Here is a 17,435-nt window from a genome sequence, read left to right as displayed (position 1 = left end):
CTGAAAATCAAGTCCAATGATAATATGGTCAAATACTTCTAAAGAAACAACATTCAGCCAGTTACTCCAGTTTGCTAATTAAACCGTCTGGTGTTAAATACAAAACCTTTATATATTTTTTTATGAGAAACTTATTTGCCTACCTAATGTCACCTGTTGACTTTACTGGCTAGGGTAGTTCACTTCCTATCCCTAAATAGTTGTGTCGGGTTCCTCATGTTGTTGTTATGCCTGCTGCATTCCGGAGATGTGTATATAATCTGTAATTCTGTAAAGCACTTCAAAGCTTGAGATGCACTGCATAAATCAATATATAATATCCACATGAAGGGGTAGACCAATCATAAACACACGGTTCAAGCAGAAGCCTTGGTACTTGATACTACCATCTTAATAGCTTAAACAGATCTGATATATCAGTGTTTCCAAAATACAATTTTTCTTGCTAGGTATGTGGCTTTATTTTATGTTTAACCCATTTACCAACATACTGACATTACTTCTATGTGCTATTGCAGTAATTGTAGTATAACCAAATTGATATGCACGCTGCTACTACTACACTTCAGTTAGCTAAATAGACAGTGGGTGGTATTTGATATTTAGAAAAAATAAATTCTGATTTCAGGGGCCAGTTTGGATTGTTGGAGTTGGTATTTTGAAAGCTTATCCAAGGACACCAAGATAGAAGAGTAAATTTGAAATGAAATTTCCCAGATTGCCACTGTCACTTAACCTTGTAAATACTATCAAAGTGATAAGCATGGCAGCAAACACTGAAGTGGGCATGGAGACGGTCAGTGTTTTTACTCGTGTAATAGTGCTTTTCATCCTAGGGTCTCAGAGTGCTTTGCAAAGGTTGGTAAGTAATAGTATCCCTATTTTACCAATAGGGTCAGGAGTGCCAAAGTAACTTTAGTTTCATATTTCTATTTAATAGATTTAGTGCTTGTAAAAGGTGCTGCAGAATGAAAAGTTTAATCCACCCAGTGTGTACAGCTCAGCTAACAGTGCAAACTTCTGTGCCTTCCTCACTGATGTTTCAACCCTCACCTGGACCAATTTTTAAGGGTTGAGAGGGGACGTCTATCCGCATATCCCTTTCATCCTCTGAGTTTCTCCCAATGTGAATGAATTTGAAGCAGCAAACTAGAAGCAAACAGTTCTTTGATAATAATTGTTTGGGCCATCCAGTCACCTCTCCTTCGTGCAAAACAAAAACATATAACCATGAATATCTTTTTAAAGACCTCAAAACAAGAAGTAAAATGAGAGGAAAATGTTCTAAATCTGGCCACTTTTACTGACAGTCAAAGTTTAATTCTTTATAGTGATGGGTGGCACAACAAAAATGAATGTTTTTCAGCTCTGATCTCTCTGGTTTATGTGTCAAAGTTAATGTCCACCAGATGGCAGTAACAACTCATTGCAATTGCTTTCATCCATGTGAGCAATTTATGTACCATTCCCTTCCCAGTAGCATTGAGGAATTATCTGTATGTATCTCCAGTACATTGACAGACTATTACAGAACCCATAACAATTATCCCAAATGATACACTGAACAATGTATAGCTCAGGATCTTCGGGCTAGCACACAGCCATTTCTACATTTAGACAGCTGCATTCAACAATAACACCTGCAGATGGAACCCAGAGCTGAACGTGAAACAGGCAGGGTAGTCTCAATGGAGTGCCATCAGTTGTGGAATTCACAGACATCAGGCTGAAGTTAAATCTTGCAAACTTTAGAACTAATGCATGGTTGAACTTGTGTAGCAAATAGCTCAGCTATACGATGTCACCAGGACTGTGCCCCTGGAATAAATAACCTAGATTCCTCTTATAAACAAACAGCTTCAGGGTCTGAGGGAGGGGAGAATGGTTTGCCACCCTAGAAATCAAGTAACCGAGAGGTAGCCGTGTTAGTCTGAATCTGTAAAAAGCAACAGAGGGTCCTGTGGCACCTTTAAGACTAACAGAAGTCTTAAAGGTGCCACAGGACCTCTTGCTTTTAGCCTAGAAATGTTAACATATCATTTAAAGAATGTAATGGTAGCTAGAAAGTATGGTAATGGAATCTGTTGAAAAACACAATCGGCTTTTGATCAGAGATTCAGGTGTCAAAGTCCTTTACAAATATTAACTAATAACACCTTCAGGAGGTAGGGAAGTAAATATTACCATCTCCATTTTATGAGAAGGGAAATTGAGACCAGTTACGTGACATGTTCAAGGCCACAAAGAACCACCAGCCGAGGAGGAGGAGGATTTGGGAGTTCCTGATTCCCAGTCCTATATCCTGGCCACTAAGCCATACTAATACTGTACTCCTATATCATTCTGAGGCTCTCTTTTCCCCTAATTTACTGCTTGTCAATTTACCAATCAAGCTAGGGGGAGAACTCTTCTCCTCTCGCAGAATCAATTGAAGCCTAAGCCCATTGTGCACATTCTTAAATTCCTCTTAAATTTTAGGCCAGAGTAGTTTTGAAACGTAGGTGAGCAATTCTCTGTACCAACCAAATGGTTTATACTGTAGGGTTCTGACCTATTGTGACGTAAATGTTCAAGTTTTAGAATGTAGAACTTGGAGCAAATCGCCTGTTCTGTTCTCTTTGACAACTAATATAGCTTATAATAGCAACATTTATGTTTGGAATACCTTTTAGGGGGTTGTTGTTTTTTTAATCAAGAGTAGGTGCATTTAAAGCTGTGGGTTTGATGCATCTTAAATGATCAAGGTAAGAAAATCAAGATATTTTACTGCAAAAAGTTCTAATCTACTATTGGTTCCCATTTTGAAACTATGTTTTGTCATTACTTATTGACAAATAAAATCTCTGGTGTTCATTAACTAGATGCTAAATTGTACTTAGTGTTTGTAGTAGACTTGTGTTCTGATCAAAATTGAATCAAACCCACATCCAGAGTACAAAAAAAAAAAAAGTAGTTTAGGAAAACCAACAGTTGGTTGTAGCTAAGTGAGCAAATCACCCAGGTTGGAAAAAGGTTATGTCATGGTTAAAACACAAGACACAATTAGAGCTAATAAACATGATGTTTAGAGGCCCAATGCAGATTTCCTTGTCTAAATGGCTTGAATAATTTGGCATTGGACTTGTGCATGTGAGCTCACTAGTGGATATTTCTGCATATCTATCACAATCTGACCCTAAATATCTTGTGTGGTTAGGTATAAAGGGTGGGTTTATAAAGGAGCTTAAAGGTGCCAGGCACCCAACTCTTGCTAAATTTTAATGGGATTTAGGTACCTAACTCCCTTGGGCCTCTTTAAAAATCTTAGCCTAAAGGTATAAGGTGAGCCCACATAAAGATATGGCAGCTAGAAAGTAGCAAAATGCCTCATGTGTTGGACATTTAACATTCTTTTAAAGTGGAAAAGCAGATGTGAGTGCTATAATAGATCTGCAGTAGTATGCCATCTAGTCCATTCATCCTCCACGGTAGGAGTGTCTCCTCCAGCCCAGACTTCGGTGCTTTGTCCAATTCAGTTTTAAATGACCCAAGCAATATGGCTTATTAGGGTGTTAATCCTACTCAAATTCCATCAGGAGCTGGCCCGTGTAGTTTAAACACCACACTAGTATTTATTTATTGTCCTACGCTGGTGTGCAGTGTTGCTATACACTTTTACACTGCTATTGGATTCCACACCAGAAGTAGCTGCATTTCTGCAGTGGGTGAAGCAATTCCTGCATGCAGGTTTTTTTTAATCTTTCTGAGTGATATGTTTGCACTACTACTTTCCTCCTAGGGTCTCAACACTTTGCAGATATTCACGAATCAAGACTCTCATCACTGTTCTGAAGTAGCGGAGTGGTGCTGTCCCTACTTTACAGATGAGGTGAAATTGTAGCACACTGTGTCTATCATTCAAAGTCGCACAAAGAGTCTGTGGTAGAGCAGAGACTTGAACTCAGGTCTCTTGTCTCCCAGGTCTGAGCTTAGTCTACTACTAGACAATGCTTCCTTTAAAGGCACTATGTAAATCAGCAAATGTAAATCATAATTTGGCGTAGAAGCAGAGATTTAATTGGATTTGAGCAGATTCCTGCAAAACAGCAGCCAGAATGTTTTAAATGTTGGCCTCAACTTGAATAACAGGTTGTTTGTTATTGTTTCCTTTGAACTACATTCACATCTGTTCCTGTTCTATGTTCCTCTTTTGCCTCCCATTTTAATCACTGACATAAAGCTTTCCACCATCCCCATTCCACTCAGGTTTCCTGTTTTCTGGACCTTTCTGATTCTTGGGTATATGTGACTGGGAACTGTAATGTTCTGGGTTTGGTTCTGAAAACTTGCCTGAAAAGCTAGACTTGGAATAAAGTAGAATAACTGAAGGCAAAGGGTACAGATTTCCCATCTTATATAGTAAAAATGGCAGAACAGAAATTAAAATGAATGTAAAAATTCATCAGGAGTCAATTTGCATGCCGATGTCTGGATTGGCTAGCCCCTAGCCAGCCATAGAAATTTGAACTTTCATAAAAATCAGACTGACACTTCATTAGTTCCAGCTGAAAGTTTACTTTGTAATTAAGAAAATTTGCTTCCTTTTCCTAATTAACCCAAATGTAATTGATCTTACACACTGAGGCACCTGCAACTATATTTGGGATAAAAGTAACCACTACCACTCTGGAAAGTTTAAAATATCTTTAGTTCCATGATGGTAGTCTGATCTAGACAGGAGACCAGACTTGTGCTCTGCCACTAACTCACTCAATGGTTTAATTTGTGGCACAGATATACCTTGCAATAGCCACCTTTATAAATTCACTAATTAATTAATGGGAAAGTACAAGGTGATGGTGGCCTTATAATCAGTTGCATTTTGGTCTCTTGAAACCCAGTCTTTGCCCTGGACTCCACTGTCATCAACGTGGTAAGGTCGGCATGTTCATGTTGAAGAGGTGTGCTCACCTTCTTGCTTCTTAATGGCCTAAAATCTTTATCATCTTCTCCTCTTCTGGTATTCTTTGCCTCCTTGCCCACTTCTGTATCTGTAATTCAGGCTCCAGGACCCATACAGTTCTCAGCATCTCTGCTGGGGCTGCCAACAAGAGTACCTAACTTTGGGAACTGATTCTCTGAGGTGCATATCTGTGCAGCAGGAACTATAGCAGCGAGCTTACTTCCTATACCACCAAAAAGCTGTCAGAAGGTAATAACTTTGAAAAGCAGGCCGAAAAATAAATAAATGATATTCAGTGCATCAGATAGTTTAGCATCCAATTGTGCACCCAATATTTCAAAGGCCAGTACTATGATTAAACAAATATTTGTGCATGCAATAAGCTAATTAAATAAACGTGCATGCAAAATCTATATGATTTCTGCATACAGGTATAGCAACTGTCTATGCAAATTAGGGATACAGCTGTGCATGCATTTTGCATCTACAGTTGCATACCTCAACTATGAAAATCAAACCCTATTTTTCAGTTGATCTAAATATGCACAGAGAGTTAGATCGGGCATCAAATACATAGTACTGGCCAAACAAATACTCATATACTCAATTAAGAGAACCTGGTGTAGCCTCATGTATACAGAACAGGGGTTGTCAAAATCACCTATAGAAGTAGTCTGTATGTTTATGACAAGCATTGCAGTCTGACAGCCTCTGAGACCTGGTACCACCAATGACACATATTCAGAGAACTGTTTTTATATCTCATATACATTTAAATTCCCTTTGCTGTTTCAGCTGCATATGATATTCCCGTTCACTTTGTCCTTCAGCTGAGACATTGCACTAGATTCTGTTCTCATTAATACTAATGTAAGTCAAGCTGATTTATCGAAGATACTTGTAGCATGCAAAACATTAACTTTTAGATGCCAAATCCAGAGTAGCTCTAGTGCATCAGGATTTGGCCCACTGTCCATAAATTTGAATACATTAATTTTAAAAAGTCAAAACAAGACAAGTACATAGCAGTTATAGATATCCGTTATTATCTTTCACCTTTCTACCCTTTGTTCTCTCCCATGCTTTACCCCATCCCTTGTTTTGACGTGTCCAACTTAAACTGTAAACTCATGCACACCCGGGGCATGCTTGAACCAACAAGAAAACAGTCTGAAATTCCTGTGTGGGGTTAAACAACTGCCACATTCCAACAGAGGTAGCTTCATTTCAGTACTGGGGGAAGCGATCCATTTGCAAAGCTAATCCACTTCGCAGTCCACCAGGCTCAATTAATACCTTCAACAGTAAACAATTATTATTATTCAAATTTACCCATTACTAGCACTTTTTACTATTATTCCAGTGAAACACATTCCTTTTGGTCTCCTTGTCTGCAGCATAGGCCTATGATGGAAGATAGATTTTGTTTCATCATCTGTTTTCCCATAGATCACATCAAATGAAATACCCACAAGTGAAATAGCTACATGGGTGATATGAGTGCCAAAAGGAGTGAAGCCAAGTTATATGAAAAGTTTAAAGTGACAGCACCGGAAATGCTGGCCCAAATCATCCAGGTGCTTGCATTATGCCATAAACTGGACATCCATGTGCCACGAGGGGTCAAGAACCTCTTCGAGTTCACATGGGAGGAGCTAACAGTTACGACACAGAGGAAAGCCATCACTGGAGAGTACTGTCCTGTTGTCCATTTAGTCTCCACCATGGAATCATCTTTCTCTAGCACTACCTACAAGAGCCATACAGTGAGGAAATCTATCCCCAAAGGCACAATGTCAGAGCCCAGCTATCTGTCTCCTTCAGCAGAAAATCAACAAATACTCCTCAAGTTCCAGCGAAGGTCAGTCCACCTGCTGAGCGAACTCCTCAAGCTGAAGATGAAGGCGATGATTGATTCTGTTACTGGTAAGGACATCTCAGTTACCTTTAGTTTTCTTTCGCTACATCGATAGAACACAGCAGTCACCACAATGGAACCTGCCCCTGGTCTGGGAAACTGTGCTAGAACCTTTATGGTAACCCCTTGCTCCCATTAACCATGTTAAAATATGATTGTAGCAAGTGTGCCTGTGACCCTAGCATGGAGAAGCCCTTAGATATTCATTCAACCCAGTTATCTTTACATTTGTTCAATGCCTTTGAGCAGATACAGCAATTCAGGTAACTTTCTACATAGTTGTCAGTCATAGAGTTTAAGGCCAGAAGGGATCCACAGATCATCTAATCTGACCTCCTGCACATCAGACCACTACCCACACCTAGTCACTCTTGCACTGAGCCCAATCACCTGGATTAGACAGAAGTCTTACAGCCCTCTGGAGAGTAAACTATTTTGTGCCACAGGCAGAGAATGGGAGGGAGCTAAATGCATCAATGCCAGAGGCCCCTGCAATGGCAGAGAACCGATATGGTGAGTGTGCCCAGATGAGCCTAGTAAGCAAACACTCCCCTCATCCGCATGCTAGAGGAAGGTGAACCCCCCCCCCTGCCAATCTGACCTGGGGAAAACTTCATTCCCACTCCCTAAAATGGTGATCCCAAGCATGTGAGCAAGACCCACCAGCTAAGCATCTGAGAGAGACAATTCTCTGTACTGATCCGATATGTCGAACTTTTCAAATCACATCATTATCAGCTCTTGAGGAGAAAGCATATTAACGTTTCTATGCACTTGTTATCTTAGGGAGAAACTCTGATTTATTGATAGAAGACGGCATTAACAGGAAGAGACCTCTAATTTTTTTCCCCCTCAGGATGTAGTTCCGATGAGGTTACCAGAAAGTTTTTGGAGGCAGGTCAGCTGCTATGTCCCAAGAACCAGGAGGAGGCTGCTGAATTAATGGCACAAGCACCCAAAAAAAGAGGTGGGGATAGAAAACAGTATCCAGGTTTTTGAAGGCTGTGATACAATTGTATCCTTCTTATGGGAAATAAAATAAATAAGCATAATAGTTTGCCTGTATAAGTGTGCCTTTTCTTACAAGGATCTCAAAGGGGCTTTACGCATGCTAATGAATTCTCACAATATTCCATGAAGGTATCCATTTTACAGAGAGGGGGAACTGAGGCACTGAGAAATTTATGGCAGAGCTAGGAAAAGAACCCAGGATTCCTCAGTCCTAGTGCCCTCCTCTGTCCACAGTAAATAGATTTCCCTCCTCTTTAGTACTATGCACTGTACTAAATTCATTATTATTAAGGGCTCCAACCAAGTGTGGGACCCTACTGTGCTAAGCTGTGAACAAAGAAGAGTTCCCAGGCTACATAGACAAGACAGGCAAAGGGCATGGAGAAGAAAGTATAACCATAACCCCATTTTACAGATGAGGCAAAGAGAGATTGAGTGACTTGCCCAAGGTCATGCAAAAGGCTATGAAATTGGGGAATTGAGCCCAGATCTCCTGAGTCCCAGTCCAGTGCTTTAACCCCAGGAACATCTTTCCTTTCTTCCTCCAGCCCCGGGTTTATGAATCAGGCTGACAAGAATTGTGACACAACTGAGGCATCTGTCATTATTTCCATAGCTATTTTCATTTGAAAGTTCTTGGTTGGTTGGTTTTAACTTCTAAACCCTGGTTTCTGCTTAATCCCAGTGTCACACAGCACCTGCAAGCCTATCCCTATTTCCTCCACCATCCAACTAATCCACCAAGTCTCTGTGTCCTGCCTCACCTTCTCACTCGCATCAAAAGAAAACAAACTACCAAAGGCCCCAGGTAAGCGCGATGCCTAGGGAAAGTCTCACCCTCACCATGAATAGCAAGTGCTTTACCTTCAGCCAAAAGAAAGGCCCATATAGGAGTTTGTGATAGCCAGGGTGGGGGATCCCTCATCTGCATTATTAATATCAGCTTCACTCCTGACTACAGTCTACACAGGCAAATATACCAGCAAACAATGGGAGATGCTATACAGCCTGGGTGAAGTTTTGCCCTGAACTATCTATCTTAGGTACATATATGGCTCCCATGACTATACTAAGTGCCTTACAATCTTTTTTAACATATTTATTTACCCACCCAATGCCTCTGTGAGATAGGTCAGTGCTATTCTCTCCATTTTACGGATGGAGAAGTAAGGCACAGAAAGGCTAAGTGACTTGTCCAAGCTCATACAGGAGATCTGTAGCAGAGCAAGGAACTGATCCCACATCTCCTGATTTCCTGGCTAGCATCCTAACTCCGGGATCATCTTTTCTCCCCCCATCTAAACAAGCAATCGTCAGGATCTTTTTATTCAAATGAATGTAGCATTGTGTTCCATTTTGGTATTCTACTTTTTTCCCTTCAAGGCTTCTTCCCGGAACCCCTTCTAGTGTTCCCATGTGTGTATTGCATATACTGACTTCTGCTTTATTCCATTACAGGTACAACTGCTCATAAATTTTCTGATGAAAAAGGAGAGAACATTTTCATGAAAAATATTCCCATTTTTCAGATGGCTTTAATTACAGTAGCGTGTAGATGGGATGGAGCAGGGGCTGAAAAGGGTACTATGGCCATTCAGAGACAAGCTTTTATTATTATTTTTTGGGGTGGAATTAATATAGCTTTCAAATAGATACAACTTGTCCATGGTGAAAAGGGGGTTAATGTAATCTCAGCTCCCCCAACCCTTTGCACAGATTCTCAGGGCAAGGGCAGTAAGAGGGACTGTTTAGGAGACTGGCTGCTTTTAGTCTTCGTCTCAACATTTACTTTTGCAGGTTCCCCTAAATTCAAACCTATGCAGGAAGTGATAAATGTTGACCATCAGCATGACCCGTGCCCTGAAGCCAGGCAGAAGCTGAGAGAAATGTGCCGACATATGTAAGCATCTCCAATGACCAAGGCTAAAGCCTAAGGCATGGGTGGGAAAAGACTAAGTGGTGGGATAGGAACATAGGAAAGTCCATGCCAGATCAGATCTATGGTCAGTCTTGTTCAATATCATGTCTCCAGCAGTGGCCAGCAATAGATTTTTTTATAGGAAGGCAACCCCATAAGGGACAATTATGGAATAATCTACCCACAGGAGAAGTTTGTTCCTAATCCATCTCAGTTAGTGTCTGGTTTACACTGAAGCATGAGGGCTCATATCTCTAAAAGTGTTTTTGGCTGACAGGTTTCTCTTGTCTGATTAACTTCTGGTTTCAAGGAAATACGCATTTTAAAGAGTTGTGTTTGTTTATCTGTCATACCACTCTGTATTGGCCTTGGGCTATAGGCCCTCACTCCCAGGTAGCTGACTTGAATTGAAAGACTAGAATCCCAGCAAGGTTCTCTGGAAGATAACTTTTCACTACAATTTATTATATAATTAGTGCCTGTCATCCTGAGAATGCTTTAAAGACCACAGAGATTTCAGCCATCTCTGGAATAGAACATAATTTCCAATCTGCGTCCCACAACCGTGTCAGAGGAGGGGAAGCAAAAGGCTAGTTTTTGAAATTGAAACTGCAGGGGGAATTTATGATGACACAATCTGTAATTACCCAAATTGGAATTGATTGAGGATACTATGGTTAAGGCTTCTATTTGTGAGAAATGTTCCCTTTGATCTTTCCTGACCACAAGAAGATAGTTGTTTTTAGACCCTATTAGAAATGAAAAGGGAGGGTGGGGGGAAATGATCAGTATTAGAAAACGGAAGGGGATGAATTCAGTAGGGGAATAGAATATTACCTTCAAGAGTATAGAGTATTACATCACTGAGGGCCAAAAAGAAAATTAAAACTATAGACAATAGTAGGGTTACCATATTTCAACAAGCAAAAAAGAGGACGGGAGGAGCCCCGCCCTAGCCCCGCCCCTGCCCCTCCCACTTCCCGCCCCCCCAGAACCCCCAACCCTCCCCCCGTTCCTTGTCCCCTGACTGCCCCCTCCTGGGACCCCTGCCCCTAACTGCCCCCCAGGACTCCACTCCCTATCTAAGCCTACTTGCCTCTTGTCCCCTGACTGCCCCAACCCTTATCCACACCCCCACCCCCAGACAGACCCCTGGGACTCCCACGCCCCATCCAACCACTCCCCACCCCCTGACAGCCCCCCCCCAGAACTCCCAACCCATCTAAACCCCTCTGCTCCCTGTCCCCTGACTGCTGCGATCCCTCTCCCCACTTCTACCCCCTGACAGCTCCCCCCCAGAACTCCCAGCCCCCTACCCCCCCGCTCCTTGTCCTCTGACTGCCCCCTCCTGGGACCCCTGCTCCTAACTGCCCTCCAGAACCCCACCCCCTACCTAAGACTCCCTGTTCCTTGTCCCCTAACTGCCCCCTCCTAAGACTCCCCCCAACTGCCCCCCAGGACCCTACCCCCTACCTGTACCCTGACTGCCCAAAACTTTTTCCACTCCCCCCAAAAAGCCCCCCCCCCCGTTTCTTGACTGCCCCCTCCAGAACCTCCCTGGCCCCCTTACCCTGCTGCTCAGAACAGGGTGTTGGGCTCTGTGCCAGCCGGACACATGGCTGAGCTCCCCAGCACAACAAAACCCGGTCCCTGGCCCTGCACAATGCTGCCGGACCGGGCTGCAGGAGGAGGAGCTGCCGGCCGGCTCAGAATGCAGGGAGGGAGGGGGGGGGTGGGAGGAGGAAGCTGCTCCGGAGTCCAGCCCGGGACTTTCCTGCAGCCCTCCCAGCTCTGCTCTGCCGGGGGAGGGGGGAAATCCTGGACATTGTGAGTGCTTTACAAATTCCCCCCGGACGCTATTTTTAGCACGAAAAGGAGGACATGTCCGGGTAAATCCGGACGAATGGTAACCCTAGACAATAGAGTGCTATAAAAAGAAGGAATGGGTGGTTCAGAGAATTGCTAGTGAGGAATGAACTTTTCATGTCTCTATTGCCAGGCTGGTAGTTGTTACCATCAGATGGCTAGTTGGTGACCAGTCTCTCATCTGGTTCCCATTGGCTAGATATCCACATGACAGAAAATTGGCACTGAAGGATGCCCTTTGTGGTAGTCCCAATAGAGAGGCCAAGAACTGACTGAAAGAGCCCTTGTGATTGAACGTCCCTCTCACTTCTAGAGCTGTCCCCCCCCCCCCCCCCAGGGCAGGGATGAAGCACGTTAGTGAGTGGAGAGGCTCAGCAGCCGCTTGCACTGTATCTCATTGTGTGTTATTTGTTTTGTGGATGAATTTCTTTTCATCTTTCAGAAGCAGTAAACTCACTACTTTCAAACAGAGAGAGAGAGGGGGGCGGGGGGAAACTAGTAAGATTCTCTAAAAAGAAAAGTGGGCAGGGCCCTTTCTTGACACAGGTGTCAAATTTTTTTTTTTAAAAAGCCTGACTTGTACAGTAGTAATTTCAAAATAAATGCAGAGGGCCAGACCCTCAGCTGGTATAAAGCAATGAAATCAATAGAGCCACACCTGTTCATGCCAGCTCAGGGCCTCGCCCCCTGGCCTCGTGAATTTGGAATGTTTCAGAGACAGACAATTCGTTTATTCCTATTCACTTTAGAGAGGAAGAGAAGGCTGCAATGAAAGCAAAGGGCCATACAAAGCCCCTAATAGTGCGAAACTATGCCACTGTGCTCGGGTCACCGTCCATCTCTAGGAAAGGTGGGCAGATGGTCCCACTGCCAACAGAACGCAAGCCTAAACCACCAAAGCTCTATTTTGCCTTTCCTGATGGGACAGCATTTATTTTGTATCCTTCATTTGAAACCAAGGGAGAAGGGTGGGTTATAACAGGATTTACAGGGAGATGCTTCTTCTGTACCACTCCACAGCCATGAACTAGTCACTTAGTATCTGGCCTAGGCTCTCCCGACACTAATCCCCCTGAATCACATAGTAGCAGCACAAGTACCATTGCCTTTCCTTGGTGAAGTGTCAAAATGTACAGTACACAGTACAAAGAACGAGTTGCTGAGGGAGCGACGCTTTTGGATTAGTTCTCTATGGATGTCCAAAGAGGAACAAAATATTGTAGATAGTTACTGAATGCTCATACTAAGGAGAAATCAACCCCTGGTATATCCTAGAGGAAAATAGTGTTCATCCATGATTTAGATATTTTTTAGTGAGGGATTAGGAGGGGGGATTTATAGTGGCAAGATTAATAGAAGCTAAGGGCGACTGCCTTCCAGTGTGTCTTGAAATGGAAGAACAGTGCTTTTTCATGGGTCTAAGAGAAAATTCAGACTGGAAAGTGATCAGATTTAGTCAGGCGCACACACACACATACATTTCTAACTATTACACAGCCTTGTATTACATAACAACCCAGGATAACATAGCTGAGAGAGAAGATGAGTTCTCCAGGTGCTTTGAGGCTCAGTGGATTCCTTCAGGCTACTTTGATCTGATTTCCTGTAAGCAACCAATGACAGATTAACCTTTCCTATTCCCTCAATTGAAACTAAATTGTGCCACCCTTCCAACACTGCCTACTGCATTGATCCAAGAGATTGGAGAGCCTAATGGGTTCTAATAAGAGGTGTGCTCAAGCCATGTTGGTGGAAGCACGGTCTATAAAAGCATTGTATAGCATTTGGTTTGGTTCTCTCCTGACTGCTGGATGAAGTCCCACGTTTAGGACCTAATCTCCCTCTGATTGAAGTCAGTGGGAATTGGAGAAGGTAATTTGCTTTTTCCATGTGAACATAAGAACGGCTATGCTGGGTCAGACCAATGATCCATCTAGCCCAGTATCCTGTCTTCTGACAGTGGCCAGAGCCAGGTGCTTCAGAGGGAGTGAACAGAACAGGTAATCAGCAAGTGATCCATCCCCTGTCTACCATCTGGTCCTTACATGAACCATTGCTAACAGCTAGGGATGGGTGAATGCCAGAAGACTCAACCGTTTGGTTTACCAGGCACTAAGAAGCTCAGATACTCAGCCAAACCTCACCTAAGGCATCCAGATATCATTGGCCTGCCAAACTGTGATGTGAATCTCATGCGAGCAGGTGATTTCTAGGGCTTTTTCCTGGGCTGGAAAGAAAAGCCCCTTTTGTAACATTTACACCGGTCACACTTAAAATGTTTCTATTCATTTGAAAGATTTTACTGGCCAGAGAGAGATTTCTATTATACTAGAATCTCTCAAACTGGTAGAAAGCGCAACCACTGGTGGCGCTCAGATGCCGGGATGATTGGGGTAGTGTAAACATTTAGGTTAGATAGATGGAATAGATTAAATTAGATTTTGTCCCTTTTGCTTTTGGTCCTAATTATGATCAGGCAGTTCAAAGACATTTAAAGTATTATTATTCATATGGTGGTAGCACCTGGGAGCCCCAGGTATGGAGCAGGACCCCTTTGTGCTCGGTGCTGTACAAACTCAGAACAAAAAGATGGTCTCTGCCCGAAAGTGCTAACAATACGCTTTAGTACGTTTAGAAATGTGACCAGGGTGTTTTGAATCCCCAGATAATTCCAGTTCAGGTTCAAAGAACACACCAAGTTTTGGATCCATTTTTGTGCTACCCAAGCAAGTTTTCCCAATGCTAATTGTAGGCCGGTGATTTTCACTGAAAACCCCTTTGCAGAGCATAGCTGGAAACATTGGCAGTCAGCTGTCATTCATAATTAATAACCCCGTCCATCCCCCAAAAGACCCTGAAATTGTTGGGGATAGTGGGGAGAAATGCAGCTTCTTGCCCAGCATAATTTAATTTTCATAAATTAAACTTTCAGTTCCAGTCCTTCAGGGAGTTCACAGACTGTCAAGAGACAAGGAGGGAGAAGAGTACTGTCTGAACTACCACTGAATCCCTCACTCCATCTCTGAGGCAATTTCTGCCCACTACCTTTCAGCTCCTTTGTAGTTCAATTTGTGGTTGTTTCACAAGAGCTCATGTTCAGTTTGACCTTTTGACTGAACTGGGAATTAAGAATTTAAAGCTCCTAGTCAAAAAATTCATATCATTTCTCTAGTTTAAATGAATCCATTCATCACGTTTTATCCAGTCTCTGCTTTCTAATACCGTATATAAAACACAAAGGGCTCATTTGGCGACATGCTTCCTTTTTTTATTCTGTTTCTAGCTCCTCACTTTGGTTAATAGAATCAATTGCTGCAGTGTTGGTTGTGAAGACGTCAGTGAATTAAGCCCTTAAAGAACTGGTGCTCAAGCGAGAGACACCCTGTGCTCAGTCAGACAATCTTTATTCAGCTGCCTGTGATTCAGCCTAATCTCTAATAGTTTAGCAAAATGCACATATCATCAGTACTAAGGATGGAAAGGCGCTTTGGAAGTATTCACAGCCAGGATCTGGTGTTTTCCACTATGCCAAGGTGCTATATAATGGGAGTAATTGGTAGCATGGCAGTAACTTTGTAGCTGATAGTTATTTCTAGATGGAGAAATTGCTCTTATGTTTTTCTGCACCCAAAGACCCACCCAATTACCTTTCAGGCTGAGTGACTTATTTTAGCATCAGAAAAGCAGCAAGAAAGAACAAAAGTAAAGTTTCCATGCAAGAACATGGTGTATGTCACCCTCTTTGTGACAGTCTGCAGCAGAACTGGTTGGAAAATGATTTTTTTTAAAACATACATGATTTTCATTAACATTTAAAAAAATCATTCTGGTCAAAATTGTCATTTCAAAATTTTGACTTTTTTTAAAAGCTAAAACCCCCACATTTTTTGGAAAACACACCACCCAAACACCCAAAAATGTTCAGGACCAAAAACATGTAGATTTTTGACTGGAAATTTTCAGGTGTTTTGTTTTCTGATGAAAAATCAACCATTTTCAAGGACGCAGACACTCTCTGCAAAAATTTTCACGTAGTCAATTTTCTGTCGAAAAATAGTTTTGAGATCTTCATCTAGCTCTCATCTGCCTCAACCATGAGAACACAATGGCTACTGTCTCTACATATAAGCAAAGTCCTTTGAAGTACATGAGAAAAGGCATTACAGTTTCCTAACTACAGACACCACACTCATTTATTTTAGTAATAGATATTGGTGTTGTTCATCAGTAAAGCTGTCAATTACAAAAGACATTTTAACAAACTCCTTGCTCGCTAAGAAAATTCCCTTTTTCCTTAATATTACAAAAGTTTGATCAAAAGTATAGCCCCAAATCATAGATCTCATACTGTGCCCTGAATATTGTCAAACTCTGGTTCTAGTGGACATGTGAATGGAGCTGGTTCCAGAGATGTAGGGCAAAGGTATTCACTTAGAGGCTATTATGTGGTACAGAACTTATGCTTCTGCCAGGGTACTGTTAGGTACTGTGAGCTTCAGGAAATGGGGCTAGTCTGGTGGTGAGGGGAGGAGGGGAACAAAACAAATATGATTGCCTTGGGAGGCCAAAAACGTCTTGGGTACTGTGAGGTCCAAATGCAAGAACTGGAGTTGGTGCTACTTATAATGTGGCAAGATGCAGTTGGACAGAGCATCCCAGAAGGTCTCTTATATATAAGTGTTGACAGTACTTAACAGTATGTATAAGTTACCCAACAGGAAATATTGCTGCTTGCCAGTTCCCCGTGTGCTGTGTGGGAAAAACAATCACCCTTCTCTTTAATAATGCTCCAAGTCTAGCTCTTTTGGCCTCTTTTATAGCTGACCACCAGGCATGTGTGCGTTATTCCTTCAAAGCCAGGTGAGTGGATTTTAACCTCCTTCTATAGTGTAGATAATATGTATACGGGGGGGAGGGAGGGGGCCGAATACTGATGCCCATTCAATGAATGAATCTTGGGAAATGTGGGAATTCAACACCTCTGAAAATCAGGCCGGGGGATCTAATTTAAGTAATTGACTGAGTCCCCTACAACCGGAAATGGTGGCCTATTGCACTGGTATAAATGGTGCTGGAAACAGTGGACGGAGCAGTAAATGATACAATGGCATGTATCTAAAACAGACTGAAAGAAACAAGAACCATAGCTCTAAAACAGAAGAGCATATTTCGTGAGAGAACTCAAAATATTTGCAGCTAGCATTGTAACCCGTGCTTGACATAAAGGGAGAAATCCTATTAATGCCTAGTGGATGCAATGACTTTCTTTTACAGGTGCAATCCTGTCAGAGCACAGAGCTGACACATGGCAACCCCAGGGGTTTTAAAGCATCCAGAGGGGTGATGGCAATGGGGCTGGGGGGGAGAAGTCTTTCTAAACTGTAACATTTCATGGTCTGAGGACTTGCCAGTGCTCTCGGATTTTGGTTTTTAATACTTTATGATTATTTATTTGTATTACCATAGCACCTAGCAGCCCCAGACTTGGATCAGGACCCCCTTCTCTAGTGTATCAAACAGATGCTGCTTGTCTTTACTTTCAAGGCCCTTGCAGGCTGTCAAGGCTGAATCCCCACTCTGTCACTCCAAGTGCAGGAAGTGGGGGCCTGCAAGGATTTTAAAAATTAATACTTGCCATTTCCGGTTTGTATTAAACTCCCAAGGTTACAGCTTCTCTCTGACCTTGGCTTGGTAAACTCTGCCACCACCCAAATGCAAAAAAACCCCTCTTTGAACTCAGGAAGGAGCACATGGGAATTCCTTCCTGTCGGGTACCCTCA

General features: G+C 42.5%; 1 protein-coding gene across 1 annotated transcript in view; it reads left to right on the top strand.

The window, feature by feature from the left end:
* Positions 1-3,695: 3,695 nt before the first annotated feature.
* Positions 3,696-17,435, top strand: part of C7H3orf20 (chromosome 7 C3orf20 homolog) — a 57,506-nt gene continuing 43,766 nt past the window's right edge. Inside the window, exons 1-6 of the mRNA XM_065552762.1 lie at positions 3,696-6,868; positions 7,717-7,827; positions 8,557-8,693; positions 9,524-9,771; positions 12,405-12,593; positions 16,363-16,515. Coding sequence (XP_065408834.1) covers positions 6,430-6,868; positions 7,717-7,827; positions 8,557-8,693; positions 9,524-9,771; positions 12,405-12,593; positions 16,363-16,515 — 1,277 coding nt within the window. The 5' untranslated portion in view covers positions 3,696-6,429. The remainder of the gene's footprint in view (positions 6,869-7,716; positions 7,828-8,556; positions 8,694-9,523; positions 9,772-12,404; positions 12,594-16,362; positions 16,516-17,435) is intronic.

This window comes from Chrysemys picta, chromosome 7, assembly GCF_011386835.1.
Source record: "Chrysemys picta bellii isolate R12L10 chromosome 7, ASM1138683v2, whole genome shotgun sequence".
NCBI classification, from domain to species: Eukaryota; Metazoa; Chordata; order Testudines; family Emydidae; genus Chrysemys; species Chrysemys picta.
This window is presented reverse-complemented; position numbering and strand designations above follow the sequence as displayed.